This window comes from Numenius arquata, chromosome 11 (assembly GCF_964106895.1).
Source record: "Numenius arquata chromosome 11, bNumArq3.hap1.1, whole genome shotgun sequence".
Classification (NCBI taxonomy): Eukaryota; Metazoa; Chordata; class Aves; order Charadriiformes; family Scolopacidae; genus Numenius; species Numenius arquata.
The window spans coordinates 28663207-28682147 of NC_133586.1; the positions used below are offsets into that span (position 1 = coordinate 28663207).

Sequence of the window (18941 nt, forward strand, 5' to 3'; positions counted from 1 at the left end):
AGAGATTAATTTTTTAAATGGGATACAGATAAACCCACAGCATTGCAGAAAATTATTTCTTACATATACAATATACTGTTAAATTTATTTTAACCTTTACTCCTGATCAAGCTTGTTTTCTTAGTTGCCCTCTTTTGCAATATTGAATTTCACGAGTTAGGTATAATGTAAGCACCCATGAGATGAAAAGAACATTCTAAGAAATCATTGACACATTGTTTCTTAGTCTAATTTTATTTGCTATCAAGGCAACTCTAACAAGTTATCATGCCATTCCCTACTGTACACCACAATGAAAGCATCACTGGCAGCACCTTTCTAGCCTTATTCTCTCATAAGCAATCTCTGCATCTCTCTACAGTTTTATGTTCTTAGAATCTTCTACAGCAGTATGGATGGGTCAAAAATGTGTGGGAAAGAACGAGAGGAGAAGGGTAGCATCTTTATATTACATTGTTTGTGTATTTTTCAATGCCACAGACAATTTCTTTCTTTTATATTTCCATGACCTTGAGAACATGTCATATAAGGTTTCCAAAAACACGCATTGATTTGGGAGAACTACTTTCTAAAATCAGTGCCTGGCAGCAAGCTGGGTACAGCTGACATTTGCAACAGACAAGACCATCTGTAGGTCAAATGTGATGTGTCAATCAGGGGACAGAAGAGTTTCTGGAAAAGAAGCTGCGGCTTGATTTGTTATTTAAGGTTGAGAGCACAAGCTTGACAATGAAATGTCACATGCAGACTACAAATTAGACATCAACAGTATGACCTTATAAAAACACATAGTCTGAAATTTTAAAATAATTAATCAGATTTTACTCCCAAAAACATAGGTCGATTTACACAGACAAAACATCTTCAGAAAAATAATGTTTTTTTTTCTCTGAGAGTTAAGAGAAAGGAAAGAAGGTACTAACACATCTCTTCTCTCCCTTATCCCCAGATTCTCCCTTGAAAAAACTATTTGCAGGTGTTGGAAATTTATTTTCAAGTTTCCAGATTTCAAGAAGTCCATTCTCAGAAACACACTTTAGTAAAAACTATCTCTAAAACTACAAAAATTCATCCACAATGGCTACAGGGAAGCATATGTATTTAATGATAAATTAAACAGAGCTGTAACATCATCCCTGCCAAAATAAATGAAAACAGGTTTAACTCTAATATCCAGGAAGATCAGTGCCACCACCGTTAAGTCAGTATCATGACAGTTGTGAAATGATTGTTTGAAATAATTACAAGAAAAAAAATGTGAAAAGTTTCTTAAAAGGAGGAACCCTTACCCTGCACGTGCACACTGATACTTGTAGTGAATTCATAACATTCCCAATCTCACCTACAAGGGACAATCTCTTGACAAATAACATCCCAGGACCCAAAAAATAGGTCACTCTCTAGCTCATATGGTTGCTTTCAAACATCAGCAAAGTTAGGATATTGAAATTATAATCCTAATTGTAGTAAAATGCTGAGGCTGAGAAGCATTCTGTCTGTATCTTTAAACAAAAGAGCTAACTTCACCAATTCCTGCAGTAAAAAAAAAAAAAGCTAATTTGGATTTACATGTAAATTTCCAGTTCACCAACAATAAATTAACACTTCAATCTTCAGCTGTTCAAAGCTTATATAAAATGTACTGCAAAACAGAACCAGATATCTACCCTTCTCAACGACTGGGCAGTAAAATAAATCAAAGCATCTATCCACTTCAGCCAGCTTTAGAACAAAAGATTGAAAAGCTAGATTTTTAACTTTTTGTATACTTATGGAGCATGTTACAGATTAGGAAATAAGATTACACTCAGAAGATAAAGTTAAATTGAAACAATATAAAATTGAAACAATAAAGTGCTTCTGGCACTGACCAGGCTGTTTCATATGACATGTAGTTTTATAAACAATCTTTTCCTGACTGAATTAATATTCAACACAAGTCTGAGTATGATTGCTATCAGTAGAAATGACTGGGAATTTAATACTGACTAAAACACTGAGTTCCAAGTTTGAAAAAAAAAAAAAAAAATATCATTAGCAGAGACCAACAGACATTTCGGGTTTCTAAAATACTATTTTAAATCTTCTAAAGCTAAACCTCATAGGTATTTGGACAACCAACGGTGAAATAAGAACTAAGAATTCACATTCCAAGGCTCTGCAAACTAATTCATCTCAAATTTCAATATCCTGAGAAACCCAATTACTTTAACTTTCTTCAGGGCTCCTAAAACTTTCTTCTCTGATATCTTCACAGTGTAATCCACTTAAACTCATTCAATTGATCTTATCAATCTGTGTTCCACTTTAAGTCATATCAGTGATAATTTCAAATGTGACAGATTTAAGGCTGTTTTGATATTCTGATTATTTCTCTATTTTTCCAATAGACTCTGTGAAGTTTCCTGTCTGGGTATGCAAAGTATAACACCTATGGAGTCCTGTGTGTTTGTAATATCTCTAAATAACCACCCATCCCTTACGCTTCAAAGTTACCTTTGTACTACTACATCATCTATCACAGTCATCCCAAAACTTAATATGGGAACTGTGGGGAGGGAAATAAGTGTTGGTTTTAGGCAGAGCTAATGAATTTATTTCTACCTCCTTCTGCCTAACCATCTAATCTAATACAGAAATTATCTCAATTTTTCTGGCCTGTTATGGACAACTTATATCCTGCTACTAGAGCAGGAGTCTCAAGTATCATAACTGAAGTCTCCTCCAAATAGGCACAGAAAAACATACTGTCCATTGTGAAAGCTATCATGACTGATGTGCCTATGGAGGTTGTGATGGAGTGGCTTTTTTCTTTTTTTTTTTAATTTTTTCTCCCCAGTAAACTTATTTCCAGCAGCAGCAGCAGCTGCTAAACTACAGTGGGACAATTCTCACTGCATGCCTCTACTACTGGAATTTTATAACAATAATGCAGAATTATTAATGCTATATGTAAAGCAACCTCTTGGTAGGTTTCTTTCAGAAACACGTCTGTGTGAGTCATCAGTAGTGGGGACAACAGCATAAGTCATGATATGAACCAGTATCTCAGATCCGCCATGAAACGTTTCAGCTAAAAAGAAAACTTAGAGTAGCTGATGCAGATTTACATACTTAAAAGCCCACTACCACGTCATGGTTATGAATAAATATGACCCATTTTTCACAACTGGCAGCACTCATTAGAAAAACAAAATATTCATTTTCAAGATGGTATTGAGCAAAGCATAACTGTTAAATAGGTACTCTATCTTTAAAACATGTTTACACGCTCACTGGTTTCACTAGTTTCCATCTCTAGTAAAAGTCATAGCAAAAGGAATCAAAACACCAAACCAGAGGAAAAGTCAAGCCCAATAAATACAATGAGTTCATAATAAAGAATGTACAAAGCATAAATACTGCAGTTGTCGAATAAAATCTTCTGCTTCCTACTTTATAGGAAGCATTGATAGTTTTCCATTTTAATACAGAATTACAAATGCCAATTTTTTTATATTAATGATCTTAATAGCTTCTTCTTTTCTAGTTTTCTTAAAGCATCAGATTCCAAAGTGATAGAATAACTAACATTGACACGTAAGGGAAACCTTTACCCTATTTTCAGTTGTTTAAATAATGTACCTCCAAAAGGCTGATACTATAAAATTTACTTTTCAAATTAAGGAACCCCTGTTTAGCATTATCTGAAGAAACTCAAGAATGAAACATTCGGCTCCTACTAAAGGCTTCATTTCATTAGATTCTTTAAAAGATTCCAGCATCTTTACATTGGTTCTTTCACTCACTACATTCACAACATTATACAAACATATCTTCTCCTGACCTTTTCAGCCTAGGCTTCAACTTTATTAGATAACATGGTCTCCCAATAAAGGGGGATTACAAAAGAAACATGAAGGATAAATTTCCTACAAGTGTCTTCTCTGCAATTTAAAAAGAACAAAACCAAAAAAACCCACAAAGCAAAACCATGTAACAAACCAAAACCAACTTGTTTCTAAGCACACACCAACCTGCAACAAAATGGCAGTTTTATGTTGGCTTCTCATCAGGTTGTTGATGGATTCAAAGAGTCGCCTCATAGATTCTTCAAATTCTGTTTGTTCTTTGCCTTCATACAATCTGTTGAAAGATGCATTCGGTTATCCTTTCTGAATCAGAAAGTTTCATAGTTCTAAATGTACCACATTTAATATTACCTTAAAAATATATTTTTTAATTTGATCCAATATTATGTACACATAATACAATCATACATGTATACATAATACATATACAATGTATACATAATACAATCTGTGTATTATGTACACAGATATTTCACCAATGTTACATCTGCTATTCACCATATTGAGTAGAAATTCATCAGCTCGACCACAATTTAAGTATTTTATTTTTTTTTAAAAAGCCTCTAAAGACTAACACCTCCCAGCTTTGAGCTTTTAAAAAAAAAAAAAAAAAAAAGTAATTTCACTTTCAAAATTACTTATATGCAAAAAAAAAGTTGTGATTTCTTTCCATGAAAACTGAGCTACTCTAGGATAGTTTTCATATATTATTACATTGTTTCTTTCCTTTATTGTTTATTGCCACTTTTTCAAATAGTTATTTTTACTGTCTCCAGTAACCAGCCTGCTTTTTGAAAAAAGTCTCTACTTGATGCTTAAAAGTGAAAAAGTGCATTTAAATTAAGCTCACTCCATTATTTCTTCATTCTCTGTCCTAAAATTTGAATGTTTCAGATTATTCTCCTGCATTGCTCATACTAGCTATTAATACTAAAAACTGATTACGTAAACAGTAAAAAACACTGGTGTCATGTTAAATTAGTTACCTGAAACAGCTGTCAAAAGTCAAAGAAAAACAAGATAAGAAAAAAGCCTAGGCAATAAGAGAAGCTGGAAATGTGTGTAGGATAATGTGAACTAAATGCTGCACCTCTGAGGTACTGCCTTCTCTATCAGAAGAGAAAAATCCCCCTTTTTTAAGTCCTGTATTCCAGTGTCACGTTCTTTTCAACTTCAAACTGAAGTCCTTAAGAGAACTAGAGGGAAATCAAGAGCTTTTGTCTACAGCAAGAAAAAAAAATCAAAACTGCTATTCATACAGTTACTGGCAAGAAGCTTTGAGGAGAACACAGAGGTAAACTATTCAGGCCCATGGCCTCTGCGCTGTTTAGGTCAATGCTTGTCAATGAGGCTTAAGTCAGTTATTGGAAAGGAGCCCCAAGATCGAAAACACTATGTGAAGGGAAAAAAAAATTATATATACATGTATACAAGATACATGATGCACACTACTTGGGGTATGTCACCACTGAGGTGGGACACCTGTATAAAAAATGCATACCAGAAAAACTCAGATGTGAAAGGCACCTTGAATCAAGTAAGTTTTAGTACAAGCACACTTACATAGTTATTAACTATCTTTTAATTACCTTATTAATTATCAAGTGGTATTTTAGCAGCTTGGGCTTTTGTTAAATTATTTAATTTTTTTTTTAACACACTGGAGGTTGTGGCATATGGGGGCTATTTAAATTATTTTTTAATGGGAATTAAGTAGATGTAAGTTGTAACAATGTGACTGTCTCAGTCTGTATTAAAGTTATTTGGCTCATGCACTGATACAGCTTTCATTGACTATAAAACATAGTTGCTAAAGTAAGTGAAGTTTCTTAAACTTTTTTTTTTATGCAAGTGGAAATTTGAAGCTTTCCTGACTAAACCTGTGGGGCAAGGAGGGAGGCAGAAGCATCACACAACATGTATTTCACATGCTTTTTAAATTTACACCAGGACTAATTTAAGCCAGGTAGAATGACAATTCTATTTCCTGACGCATCATCTAGCTTACATTTTCTAGACACAAATTTAGCATTTCAATTAAAATCACTTGGGAAAGCAAGTTTGCTTTGGTAACTATTTCATCACAACAGTATACGTTAATTTCACCACCACAACCAACCCTAGGCCAATGAAAACATTTCATGTTTTCAGAGTCTGTATTATGTAAACCTTTGGCTAATATATAGGACCTTTCTACAAAATGTAGTCACTGAGCAAACAGCTGCAAGACACAACCTTAGTTCAGCTGACCCGAGTAAAAAAATTTTTGCTTTCATCACATCTCTATAGCTTCAACAGGATTGAATGAATGCAAGTTAAAGTAGAACTTGGTTACCTTCAACATATCTGCCTGAGAACAAGATGAAAAAAAGTCTCACATTTTACGTCTAACATTAGAAGTCATTAATTCATCTCTTTCCTACATAATTTCCACTTTGTAATGTCTCTTACCTTTCAACAAGGCATTTTAGTTTCTTAAGCAGCCCATCAAATTAATGAGAGAATGATCTAAAGATCTGTCTCAGCTCTACTAATTCAAAATATTTGTCGTGAAGGCGGCTAATCCCAACCCTTGAAAGTTAAGTACTTTAATCATAAATCCTAACTTTTCTCACAGGAAGAAAACACATTCAACCATTTTTTTCCATATTTTCTTCTTTTTCATGACCAGCGTGACAATAGGAAATTGCAAAAAGTTAGATCACAACACCTATAGATGGATATACAGCATCATGTGATTTTTTTCACTGTTTGGCTATTTTTGCCAGAGGCTACCATTTGCAAGAGCTATTACAGCCCATAATAATAACTGTCCAACTGAATTAGAGTTTCAGACATACAGTTAAGACATTTACAGGGAAAACTAAAAGAGCAGATATGTATAGCTCATCACTTGAATATGCAACATATTGCAATAACCTAGTTTACCACAGACTGTCCAACACAACTTTTTGCTGCCAGGTAATGCTGGGGATTAAAATGGACACCAAAGTTCTCCCTGCAACAAAGCCCTGCCTTCTGACCCTCATCCAGACAAGAAATTTTCCATAATCCCCTACACAATGCTTCTTTCCCCAAAACTCTAAACGTCCCTTTTTGCCACGACACCTATTAAAAAAATTTAAAACAAAGCTTTTGAACTCCTAGGTATATTCTATTCTCATGAGCACTATTTCCTTCCTTAGACAGCTTTTCACCTTGTTTATCTGTATCCGCTTATAAATACTATGTTCCTAGAGACAAGAATGTTTCTAAGGGACTACCTGTTATGGTTTGAGAAACCCACAACAATTTATCATTGTTTAGACACCCAACGACCCCTCCCCACTCGGGAAGGGGAATTGGGAAAAACAAGGAAAAACAAGAGTTGAAAATATAAACAGATTTAATAGAATAAGACTAGATAATTAAGATTAATAACACTAAAGAACCCAGTTCCAGTTGATCCCAGTACCAATACGAAACACACGAGGATTATACTCAGCTCATTCTATCAGTAGGAATCTGTGCACTCCCAGCAGGGGACAGCAAACGTGGCACCCTGTGAGGGCTGCGGCTTCAGACGGAAGGCAAGGGCTCAAGGCTTCAGCACTGGGGCAAGGAGTTCTCTGGACTGCTGCCATCAAGGAAGACAGAACTCCGCAGCAAACTTTCTAATTTATATTGAATGTGACATTCATGGTAAAAAACAATCCTGTTGGCAGCTTGGGTCAAGTGCCTGGGTCTCGCTCCTCCTCATCCCTGCACCTGGCTAAACTTGAAAACACTGAGACCTTTAAAACCCACACAGCATACATGGCTATAAAGTAAATAGTTTCACAAATTCAGACACTAGAGTCTTCTAAAAGTGCAGTTTTCCCCGGCATTAGGAGAGAAATTAGTCCTGTGTTGCTCAAACCAGGACACTATCTACCAGTGGCAAATAACTTCTGAATCTATTCCTACTTCAATCAAAATTTCATAATTCATCAAATATACTTAGCAAATCTGTAAATTTACACGGATTTTTTGAAAAAAAAAACCAACAAAACAGGCAGTGAAGTAATAGACAAAAATTGTATTAGAACCTCCATTGAGCAAAAGACAGATAAAACACAACACCTTTCTGTTCTGTTGACTGCCAACCATAAACATAACATCCAACTGCTTGGTCTACTTATAGTCCTGAGTTTACCCCTGTGTACCTTCTGCCACTGCAGAAGGGTAACAGAAAAAGCATTAGGGGGAAAACAGCTAAGGATAAATGGAAAAAGATGAAGCAGAAAATAAAAGAGGAAACAGAGGATGTGGATGGGATCTGTGGAATACGGTAAGAGTCCTTAAGGTCTAGGGGAGGAAGTGGGGGACACAATTACTGTAGCTTTTCTCCTTCATTCTCCCCAGCTCCTTTTTCCTTAAACCTGAATACCGCTTTTAAATATTACACCTCCTCTGTTTGGCTGAGCTATACATATGTAGTCCACCAAGTCTATATATTCCTTAACTGGAGATCTGAAACTCTAAATTCAGTTGGACGATGCTTACTGAAAACTACATTGTTATATGCACAGTCTGAACTGCTGAAACCATGATCTCAAGGACAAGCATTGAGCTTCAAGCCATCTGTCACAACATTTTGCCATCCATTGGTCTTCAGCCAAGACACCTGACACAAAGAATAATCACCCTTTGAAAATGGCTGCTATTACTAAATACGTCTCTGGAACTTACTCTGTGAATTAGGAAGCAGATCTTTTGAGATTCCTTCTCCAAAAAATCTCCACAATGCCTGTATCTTAGGGCAGTTGGCAGCTTTTATGTTTTACTCATAAAAACCAATACAGTTCTACTCTGGAATCAATTTTTTCTATTTCTAAATAGAAATAGAATAGAATAGAATAGAATAGAATAGAATAGAATAGAATAGAATAGACTTCTATTTCTGATATTGGACTGCTAGTTAAATGGCAATAGTCTGGGCACTTACTGTGAAAATAATGTCCTTGATCTAACAATGAACTTGAAAACATATTCCAGTGCTTTCAGAGTTCTTAAGATAGGTTCACATTGCTCCCCTCTGCTGGAGGTATCCAAGTAAGTCTTGAGAACAGTCATTAATTTCCTGAAGTTAAAAAAAAAAACATTTTTAAAATAACCTTTTTTAAAAAAATAACTTCTCTAACTTGTTTGGCTACTCTAAATAAGTGTTTATGCTTCATCAAGCACACCCAACAAAATATACTGCATGTTACATTTATGTTTCACATATATACATATACATATGTTACATTTACAAATGTAACATATACAAATGTTACATTTATGTTTCACAAATTCTACCAGTATAAACAAACAAAGAGCAAATTTTTAACTGCACAAGCAAGAAAGCAACCTGAAACCTCAAACCAGCAGCATAACTACACTATCCTGGAAGCACTTTCCCAGAAGTTTATAATATACATGCACAAGGTAACAAAAAATGTTACTTCTGCCTACCTACATTAAGCAGTGATTAAACACCACTACATGGCCTAAATTAACTGCAAGTAGTACAATATTCTCGTACATTGCAATACCTGATTAAAGTATTTATTTTATTTAAACACTTCCTTGCTTTGTATCCAAAGGCAATTTTTTGCTAAACACACCTGCTAAAGAAGCGTAAAGCTCATCTAAAAATATGTCCCTTAATTTACAGTTAGTTTCATCTTAACCGATTAAACTAGTATTAATGATGTAATCTTGATCTTAATGTAGCCATAAGAAGAATGAAAATAAACAAATAAAACCAACCAACAAAAACCAAACTAGCACTTACATGTTGATGTAACTTAATAGTTCACCAAGTGGCCCGATGAAACATTAGTAAGTGACTACTGATATCTGTAACATACTGGCATGCAAATCATAGCTCCAAGAACTGCTTACTACTGCACAGAATATAGATATGTATATGCATATGTATCTCTGCCTGTGTAACTAATAGACACATCCTCAGTCCCACTGCACTAGCCTAACACACTTCAGGACCAAAATACGCTTTCAGCCTCTCAGCCTTCTGGGCACTACATCCATTGTGTATTTCTGTTTGCTCTTTTTTATAGGTTCTCTGAATTCTCACAGTTTTGTACTGAGTTGGAACAAAATTTATCCAACTTATATGCAAGGGCAGTCCATTCAAGGTCCCTGTCACGTAAGACTTAGAAATATTTTAAGCAAATAAGGCTGTCTTGAGAGGTTCCATACCCAACCACCTCTTCTTTCACCGTAACATAAAGCATTAAATTACACGTTTATTACATATGAAGTGAAAGAGTATTAAAGAAGAGCATGGAGCTTGTGCTTGAGCTTTCTGAGCTCAATAACGTTAATTTCAAATTTCCTAGAACGTAAGAAAGGATTGATTGTGCACTACTGCCTTCCAATTCTAGCAAACTCATGTACTAACGCATGATCTGCATGACATTTCCTGTTGAGTTGGATCTGATGCAAATTCAGCACAGGACACTACAAGACATCCCCAACTATTCCAAACTTTCAGTTACGGTCTTCCATCCATTACTCATATTACAAATTAAATTCCTGCTTCGATCTGCCACCCCATTAAGCTGCCAGGACAAGACTTCAGGTAGATGAAAAAAATACATCTATCCTGTTATATAATCATTTAACTGTTTGGGTTGGAAGGGACCTTAAAGATCATCTTGTTCCAACCCCCCTGCCATGCACTTCCCTGAGATCAGCGCTAACTGAAGATGTTATCTTTCTTCCTAATTCAAAGCAATTTTATCCTACCATCATCTGCAAAAACCTTTTTGAAATAAAGTAGAAAAGCAGTATTAAATTTACTGAATAACATGTCTCTAGAGTTTTTATTCTCTTCTATGAATCCACATCTTGCCATCTGGGCATTATCCGAAAGCTCCAAAAATTAGGAAAAAAAAAGCAAAACCAAAAAAAAAAGCAAAACCAAAAAAAACCCCCCAAAACTAGAAGTCCGTCCACCTGCCCACTGGAATGACCATTTAACAAACACTAATACTCCAGTTCACAAGAGACCACATAAATACTAAAATTCCAGTTCACTGCACTGAAACCCTACAGGTGCAACATCGGACTGCGAACTGCATATGAAGACTTGATAGTTCCCAAACAAATTTTTTTTCTCCATGAGTTTGTTTCCTGTGAAAGAATACGGGGAAATCTAGAGAAATGTGTTAAGGACCTTCTCAAGCCCTCACTTAGAGCATTTCAGGTGAAGGCCAGGAATGTAAAGGGAGAGGCTTTACAGCAAAGTATCTTTTAACAAATTTGACAGGATACAGGTGAAATGCTCAGACACAGCAAAATTCAGACAAGAGAAAAACAAATGCCAAAGAATCATTTAACCCCAAATCAATTACTATTGACAATTAACTCTACTTAAAATCATATGTGTTTCTCACAGGAAGGTTTGTTTCCAGATGAGCAAACAGCAGCATCAAAACAACAGTCATAATTAATTACAACAGAAAAGTCACAAACAGGATTTACTTTCTTTAATGTGATGGTGGAGGCTTAGAAAAAAGGAAAAAGGAAGAGAAAATAAACTTACTTGTATGCCAATGTTGCACTAAAATGCTGCTGGATATACGCTTCCAAAACAGCGTTAAAATGTTGAAACTTACGGTCTGCAATGAGTCCTATGATATATATCTAAACAGACATGGATATAATTAGCATTTTTTATAAAGTCACATTTTAAATCTAAATATATTAGTCTTCTGGAATATTTTTGATAATCCGCTATATAAGTGTTTTTAAAGAAATTTGCTTTTCAGTCAAATAGTAATATTCTATCTGTTCTGTAGATATTTTAAAACTAATTCCATGAAATTAACGACCTGATAGCTCACTGAAAATTATAGGGTTCTTCACTTTGACAAATAAAATCCTTTGGTGCTGACTCTTACCAGTGCATCAAAGACAAGGATGTCATACTCATTACTGTGGGAATGTTCCATCATGATGTTAAACAGGGCATCCAGTGTATCTTGGAGAAACTATAAAACAACATGAAATACAAATTGCAACCGATTCAAGTTGAAAAATCTCACAAGTCCATTTTTAGATACTAGACTTGCTTTCCTTCAAGTGCGAATTTTAAAGGCCTTCACTGAAACATCACTTACATTCAGAGAACACTTCCAAGGATTTAGGCTTTAGTTTCTTTAGTTTTAAGAACCTACATCCTCAGACACAAGAAATCAATAATACACATTTAGCTTAAAGTTTATGCAAAAGCTAAAAATAAAAATCAAAGAAAAGCATTACAGTGACAAAATCTTTGTTTGACTGGGGCGGGGGGGAGAATCTTTTTTTTTTTTTCTTTTTTTTTTAAGTTCTTCTCTCTTGAGAGACATCTAATGCTTATATTTAAAGAGTAACACAAATGTAATAGACTCCTAACCTGAATGCTGGAGCCTGCCACTTTCCAAAATATTAACAAGTTTTTATTCATATTATATTTATTAAATTAATAAAGCACTTCATTGGGTAGATAATAAATTTTTTTAAAAAAAATCAACATGTAAATTAATATTAAGAACTGAAAAGAAAGCAGGAGGAATTGTTTGTAATGTTTCAGACAGACAAAACAAACAGTTGAACAGAGATTGTGGAAAATAGTAAAAATTTTTCCATTACTACCTTCACATCCTATCAAGTTTTTAAAATAACATTTTCTGTTCATGCTCAAAATTAAAGTTTACCTCTGACACACGTAAGCACCTGACCAAACCAGCAATGACTCCAAATAATAGTCTCAATATTGAATTCTCCATTCATGCACTAAATTTCCAGCAAAATAAAACAACAGAAAGCAGAAAAGGATCCTAATAAATTAATTACCAGTGAAAGCAGAGAAATTTGACCAGTGAACTTGCAAATCTCCACAGCCTAACAGTAGCCAATACCAGAGATGTTTGAGAGTAACAAGTAGAAAAAATGGCTAACACTATGAAGAATGCCTGTTTCTCCTTGCTGCCTCTAATGAAGAGCTTTGCTCACGTCTTTTGCAAACTGTCCCTAACAAAGGCATTACACCGAATGCTACTCCTAAAAGAAAGTATCATTGACAGGCTTCTTTAAGTTCCTGTTTACTGTAACTGACCCTCCAGTTTCTGTTTCATTTTGAAACTACTTAGCATTTTTTCTGCCATGGCATGAAGGGACATGAAGAATAACTATTACTAGAATAACTGTATAAAGATATACCTTCACAACTTCCTCTCCATCCACAATCTTCAGTTTTTCCAGATTTTCTTGAAGCAGCTCTGGCTTCATACGCCACTTCAAGAGACCTAGTAAGCCCACTAATAGAAAAATAAACAGTCAGACGTTACAATTTAAAATGTGATTTAACATTCGTGCAAAAGTTTTCTTTCTAAAACTTCTACCTGTTTAAAAGATACATACCATTCTGAGTTAACTTTGTAGAACAAACGAGAGTTGAAATACAAAATGCATCTCGTGAGCTTACTGAAAGGCCCCCTACAATACTTGTGTTCCTGACTATGGTTGCTCCTTTGTTTTCCATGTGTTGACGCGTAGAAGGTAATGTCAAATAAGCACTAGCATCCTCCATCTTTTTACTTTCCCCCTGAAAAACAACATGCCATTTATGACATATTTCACACCACTGGATTTAAAAACAGACTTATTTTGTACTTTTGTAGAAAAGTAAACAAAAAGTATGTTCCTATGGTCTTAACTGCATGCACTAAAGGATAAAGAATAGCCAGGTCACAGCGTGGCTGGTACAGGTAAACCAAGAGTCAATGTTAGTAAACAAGAAAGGCTGCAACGAACAAGGAATTATGAGGGGTGACATGGCTGGCAGAGTAAAAGCAAGAGCAGATTTCTCATTAAAATGTCAATTGCTACATAACACAACAGACTACTGAACATCACCTTGAAGGCTGTACACAGGATACAGACAAAGCAGTTACAAGGTCTGCACACAATTTAAGAATAGAAAACGGGACTGAACAGGGAAAGAACAGCAGCACTATTTTGGTATGCCCATTTTAACTTAATACTTGGATCTTTAACACAAAATCTCAGGACAGATCAAGACATGGTAAGATTATATTCTAAATTAGACAATATGCTGCAGTAACTGATACAGATAATACGGAATTTATGCTTTTCAGTAGAATGAAAAGTACAAATACAGACAGCAAACAGGTATTTTTCCCTGCTCTATTTCACCAAGTTGCATGCCACAGCCCTCACAGATTTTTATGTCTCAACTTTCGATTGATACTCAGGACAGGAAAGCAGTTTTTAGACAGAGACAATAAAGGTCATATTCCTCACTGTTCAGAAAATATAATTTTTCTTTTACAAAACTACTCAAGAAAATTTCCCCAATGACTTTTTGAGCTCTGTCACTTAAAGCTACAATACCATGACAGATCTGACTCAGGTGCAGACCCTTAGTCTACAATTGTGCATAAACAAGGAGTTACAAAACCCATAATGTAGAATGATTTCTCAAGTTTTGGGTTCGTATCTGAATCAATGACTGTAGGTGTGAAGTCTTTACTGTCTATCAAATAAGAAGTAAGATTGAAAATTGACTACAGAGACCTAGAAAGACAAAAGGCAAAATCCTTCTGCAGCAAAACAGACAGCATCACTAACATGAACGATTATATCAAGCTTGCCTAATAATTACTTCCCAAAATTTTTGGAACCAGAAGAAAATCTTGACTTCCTCTTTTTGAAACAACGTAGACAGACAATAGGGAAAAGACTTGAAAATTTGATCCAAAAGTCTCTCAAAAAGATTCAATGCCTGAAGGCAGTGAAAATAAAGTATATTGTTTAAACTTTACAATTTTCAAATTACTTATTTTGAGAGGCCAGATGTAGAACTGTTTAAAACACTTAGAGCTTACAATTACCATGTTTAATTCTAGAATAGGCGAACATATGTCAGAAAATCTGTCTCTCTCTCCTAAACATAAACTAGGTCAACTCAGTTTAGCATTTCTCATCTATGCTGTCACTTCAGGAAAAATTACCAGATTGATGCAGGAATAAATTAGATGGGATTTCATAACCAATATTAATCACAGTCATACAATGTGATCATTGTTTTCCTTCTGGTCTAAGTATTTATTGATGTTGATATCAATGAAGATAACTAACTATACACACGCCATTAATCTTTGTTGGACCACCTAAACAACTTGATTTAGTTGCATGCATCTCGCTTGCTATTAATGTTACAGCAAACTAGTTTACTAGCAAGAGCACTAAGAAATACCTAAAGTAAAATTTCTTCTGTATTGGAAGTGATTTCTGGTTCCTACTTCCTGCTAGACAATACTCTCCAAGGGAAAAATACAAAATAAACAATAAAACACAACCTTGAAACATCTGTTCTCTGCTTCAGCTCACAAAGTCAAAAATGCTACCTGTGTCCAATCAGGGCTAGCCAAAACTATTTTCACATCCAAAATCAAATTTCTGAAACTTTCACTTCTGTATCTGAGTAACTACAGGGCAGATTCAAATAACCAATTGCCTAAGATGACAAGTCCTGATTATTCACGTAACAAAGACTCTAAATTAATCAAAACAACACTTTTCTCTCCTTCAGCAAGAATAATGGTACAAATCCAGGTACTGAGCTTTAGCATGACTTCCTCTATGGTACAGAAGGCCAAAAGCACAAACTTCAGTAAAAATAGTAGGAGAAGTAACCACCTCTCATTGCACTTACATAACATCTCTCTCTAAATAAAATTCAGGGCAACTTTTACTTACCATGAAACACATTACATCTTTTTATTGTTCAGATGAAAATTCTAATATTTATCTTTGATAGAATAATAAAATTAATTTAGCACTAAGAAAATAAACAACACAACCAGGAACAACAATGTGAAAAAAGGTGTCTCGTGGGGGAACAAGAGGAAAAAAATTCATCCAATACCTTTAGGACTAACAAATCGTGGACGCCATCTTGAAGAGTTGTTCCATCCTCTTTCATTAGTCTTATATAGGCCATTGCGAAATTCTTTTCTCCTTTATCTTTAGCTGCAAAGCAAAATATTTTCAGCTGACTATCCATCAATGAATTAAAATTCACTAAAGTAAAAATTCCCTACTTACACTCTTGAGAAGACCTATGTCGGAACATGAAGCGCAGATGTATCCTTTGCATGTCTTCAATAGGGACTGCTACCTTTTGTAAAATCAGAAAATAATTAATAGAGTTGGCGGAGAGGTTTTGTTTTCATCTGTAATGAAGCTCCTATTTTAGAATAAAAAAGCACTGCTTCCACTGGCTCCATAATTCCTTTTACAGACCATTTAAAACTATTGAGCCTGATCACAGCATCAGAAGTGGCAGCTGACAAGCAATTATCTGTTAGACTCTGCTCACAGTCTTGCACCACCATAGAAATGAAGCACTGAACCCAATGAGTTAAAGCACACAGGTGCTTGTACACTAGGCAATAAGCCTACTGCAGTCATTGCTCACCCTGTTAACCATACGCAACACCTCTGCACTAAATCTTCCACATTTCATATACATAAATTGATGACCAATTTAATAAACAGGTGAAAAAGGTAAGAAAATAGTGGCATAATAAATTAAGTATATTTTTATGATTAAATTCAGTTTCAAAGCCTTGAGTAGAATCCCAGGAACTCGTGACTGCTTTATTCTTAAAGCAACATACCTACATATAACAAATATGCAACAAAAAAGGCTGACTACATTAATAAAAGCACAATTTTTTAAATTATCAACTTTGTAGTTCTAAAACTAAAGACTTGTACTCCTTTTGTGTTCATTCACAACTTGCAAGCCTGAGAAATGCTTTAGAACTACTTCTGGAACCTTCTGAGCATTTTCTAATCAAAGAGATTAAAGCTACATTAGATAATCATTGATGTGTCTCTAAAGAAATCCAAGACATTTTTTAATCTCTAAAATGGTAAGGTTTTGGTGGTTGTTGGGTTTTTTTGGGGGGTGGGGGGGTCAGCGGGAGTGGGGTGGGGGTTTAGTTGTCTCTTGTTGTGTTTTTTTTTTAACGTCATGCTATTGAAGCTCCTTATCTCCACTGTTTCACCACAACAGAAGCAGCGTAATACTTCATTTTTGATGAGACGTGTTAGGACATAAGGTTATCTAAGATGACCTCATTTGTTTTGCTGAACAGAATCTTCACATCATTTTCTAGGTCACATTTTAAGCCTCAGTAGTCATATATCTCTAATAACTGATGTATGACTAAGGCTCCATCCTTCTAGCTGTATTCAGGACCAAGGTTTTTTTTAGAAAAAGCCGGTGCTGTGCAAGTTCTCTTGGTGATGTACCAAGAAACGAAGAGAAAAAAAGCAAGGGAAAAGTATCTGCCACCGTACCTTTAACGTTTCCATCCACCGTGGCTGTTTGACCTGATAGTACAGAACGGATCTGTATTCACTCACGGGTTTGTCCCCCGCTCCCAAGCAAACAGCATTCTTACAAGAAAAAGGGAAGAAATAAGTGCTTTGCGGCTCGTTAATTTCGGTAAATATTTACGACCTGAGCAAAACCAAACAACAAGAGTGTGTCCCCCCGGTGCCCGGTAATCCCGCCCCCGGCTGCGGGCAGATTTACCTCAGCGCACCGCCAAGGCCCGCGCCGGCCTCCGCCCGCTTTACCCCCTACACTGAGGTAAGAGAACATGGCGGCCGCAGTTCCCTCAGCCAGGCCGGCCCCGAGCTCCCCCTGCCTTCGCTTCCCGCCCTCAGCGCCCAGCCCCGGCGCCCCCGGGCCCCACAGCGCCTTCACAGCGGCAGGCGGGTAAGTGCGGCGGTCGCCCCTCTGCTTCCTCATGAAACCGCCGTTGCCCTGCGGAGGGCCCTGGCCGAGGCCTGGGAGCAGAGGCAGACCTTTCCCCGGGTAGCAGGCCCCACCGCCTGGGCCAGGCTGCCCCAAGGCCCTGCGCAGCTCCTGCTTGGAGCCTCTGGAGACGCTCCATGAAAACTATGGGTTCAGGGCCAGCATCTATCCTGCAGGGTGAAGGCCTATCATGAACAAGCAGTTTTTAATTTGGATATGGCATCATTCAAAATAGATTGCATTTTACAGGGGTTCCACAGTGGGCTCTAAGAAGAGCTGGGTGATGAAGATACTTAAGACTTCATTTCTCTTCTCAATCATCTCAATTAGTGGAAGAAATACACAAAGTAAAAATAATCTAGCTTCGTTATTTTATTTCTCCACTTATGCCAAAATACTCAATTCCAGCAGAATCTCAGAAGTGTTTGGCTGCATGCCTGAGGTGACTTCCAAACTAAACCTCGTAGAGCCATTGACCATATGCCCTCCTATGTTTTTTCAACATTTGGAATTTCCCATTCGCTAATGACTATCAGAACTAGTACAGATCCAACTTAAAGTCTTGATCGAGTTCAAAATTTCCTCTAACCTAGGAATTCAGCTTGTTAAGTGAGTCCATGAGGAAACTTAGCCTACATCCATCTTTCCTAGCCCAGGGCGGTTGACGAGTGTACATGCAGAGTAACTGCTAATGCTGATAGTTGATGAAGCAAGATCACTGACACCAGGCACCAGACACAAAAATGAAGCACGTGAAAGAAGCAGACATATTCAATTCTCTACTGAAAGCACAGATGAAACTAACCCTATATAGGCTACGCAAACTACTGTAAAGGTGCCATTTTCCTGCTGAAAATCCAGTGAATCTTAGCTGTCTGCTTCAAACACCAGGATGCCTTGTGACAAGAAGGGTGTGATGCTGATACCTGAAGATGGTTTGTAAGGTCTGGTCGGAGTGATTTAACTGCGGAAAGGTATGTCTCATCTGCTTGAATTTTCAAGCAGATTTTTCAAGGTTTATGCACCAACTTGTTTGAATGTATTCTGTGATGCTCACTTGGAACGAAAGGCCTTTTACTTGCAACAGTAAATCTAGAGCTAGCACTAGTTAGATACCTAAACAGAGCCAACCAGTTTCCTGTATAGTGACCATAAACCTGTTTTGATTAATAGATAATTAGAAACATAAAAATTAATACGTTTTCATGGGTTTGAAAACG

At 36.2% G+C, this 18941-nt stretch overlaps 1 protein-coding gene across 1 annotated transcript in view; it reads right to left on the minus strand.

The window, feature by feature from the left end:
• The window catches only part of DOCK2 (dedicator of cytokinesis 2), a 188001-nt gene that overhangs the window by 141306 nt on the left and 27754 nt on the right, over positions 1–18941 (minus strand). Inside the window, exons 15-23 of the mRNA XM_074155774.1 lie at positions 17259–17357; positions 15996–16068; positions 15817–15920; positions 13287–13470; positions 13086–13183; positions 11783–11872; positions 11425–11525; positions 8818–8952; positions 4017–4125 (exon numbers count right to left, since the gene is read on the minus strand). Of these exons, the coding sequence (XP_074011875.1) occupies positions 4017–4125; positions 8818–8952; positions 11425–11525; positions 11783–11872; positions 13086–13183; positions 13287–13470; positions 15817–15920; positions 15996–16068; positions 17259–17357 (993 nt within the window). The remainder of the gene's footprint in view (positions 1–4016; positions 4126–8817; positions 8953–11424; positions 11526–11782; positions 11873–13085; positions 13184–13286; positions 13471–15816; positions 15921–15995; positions 16069–17258; positions 17358–18941) is intronic.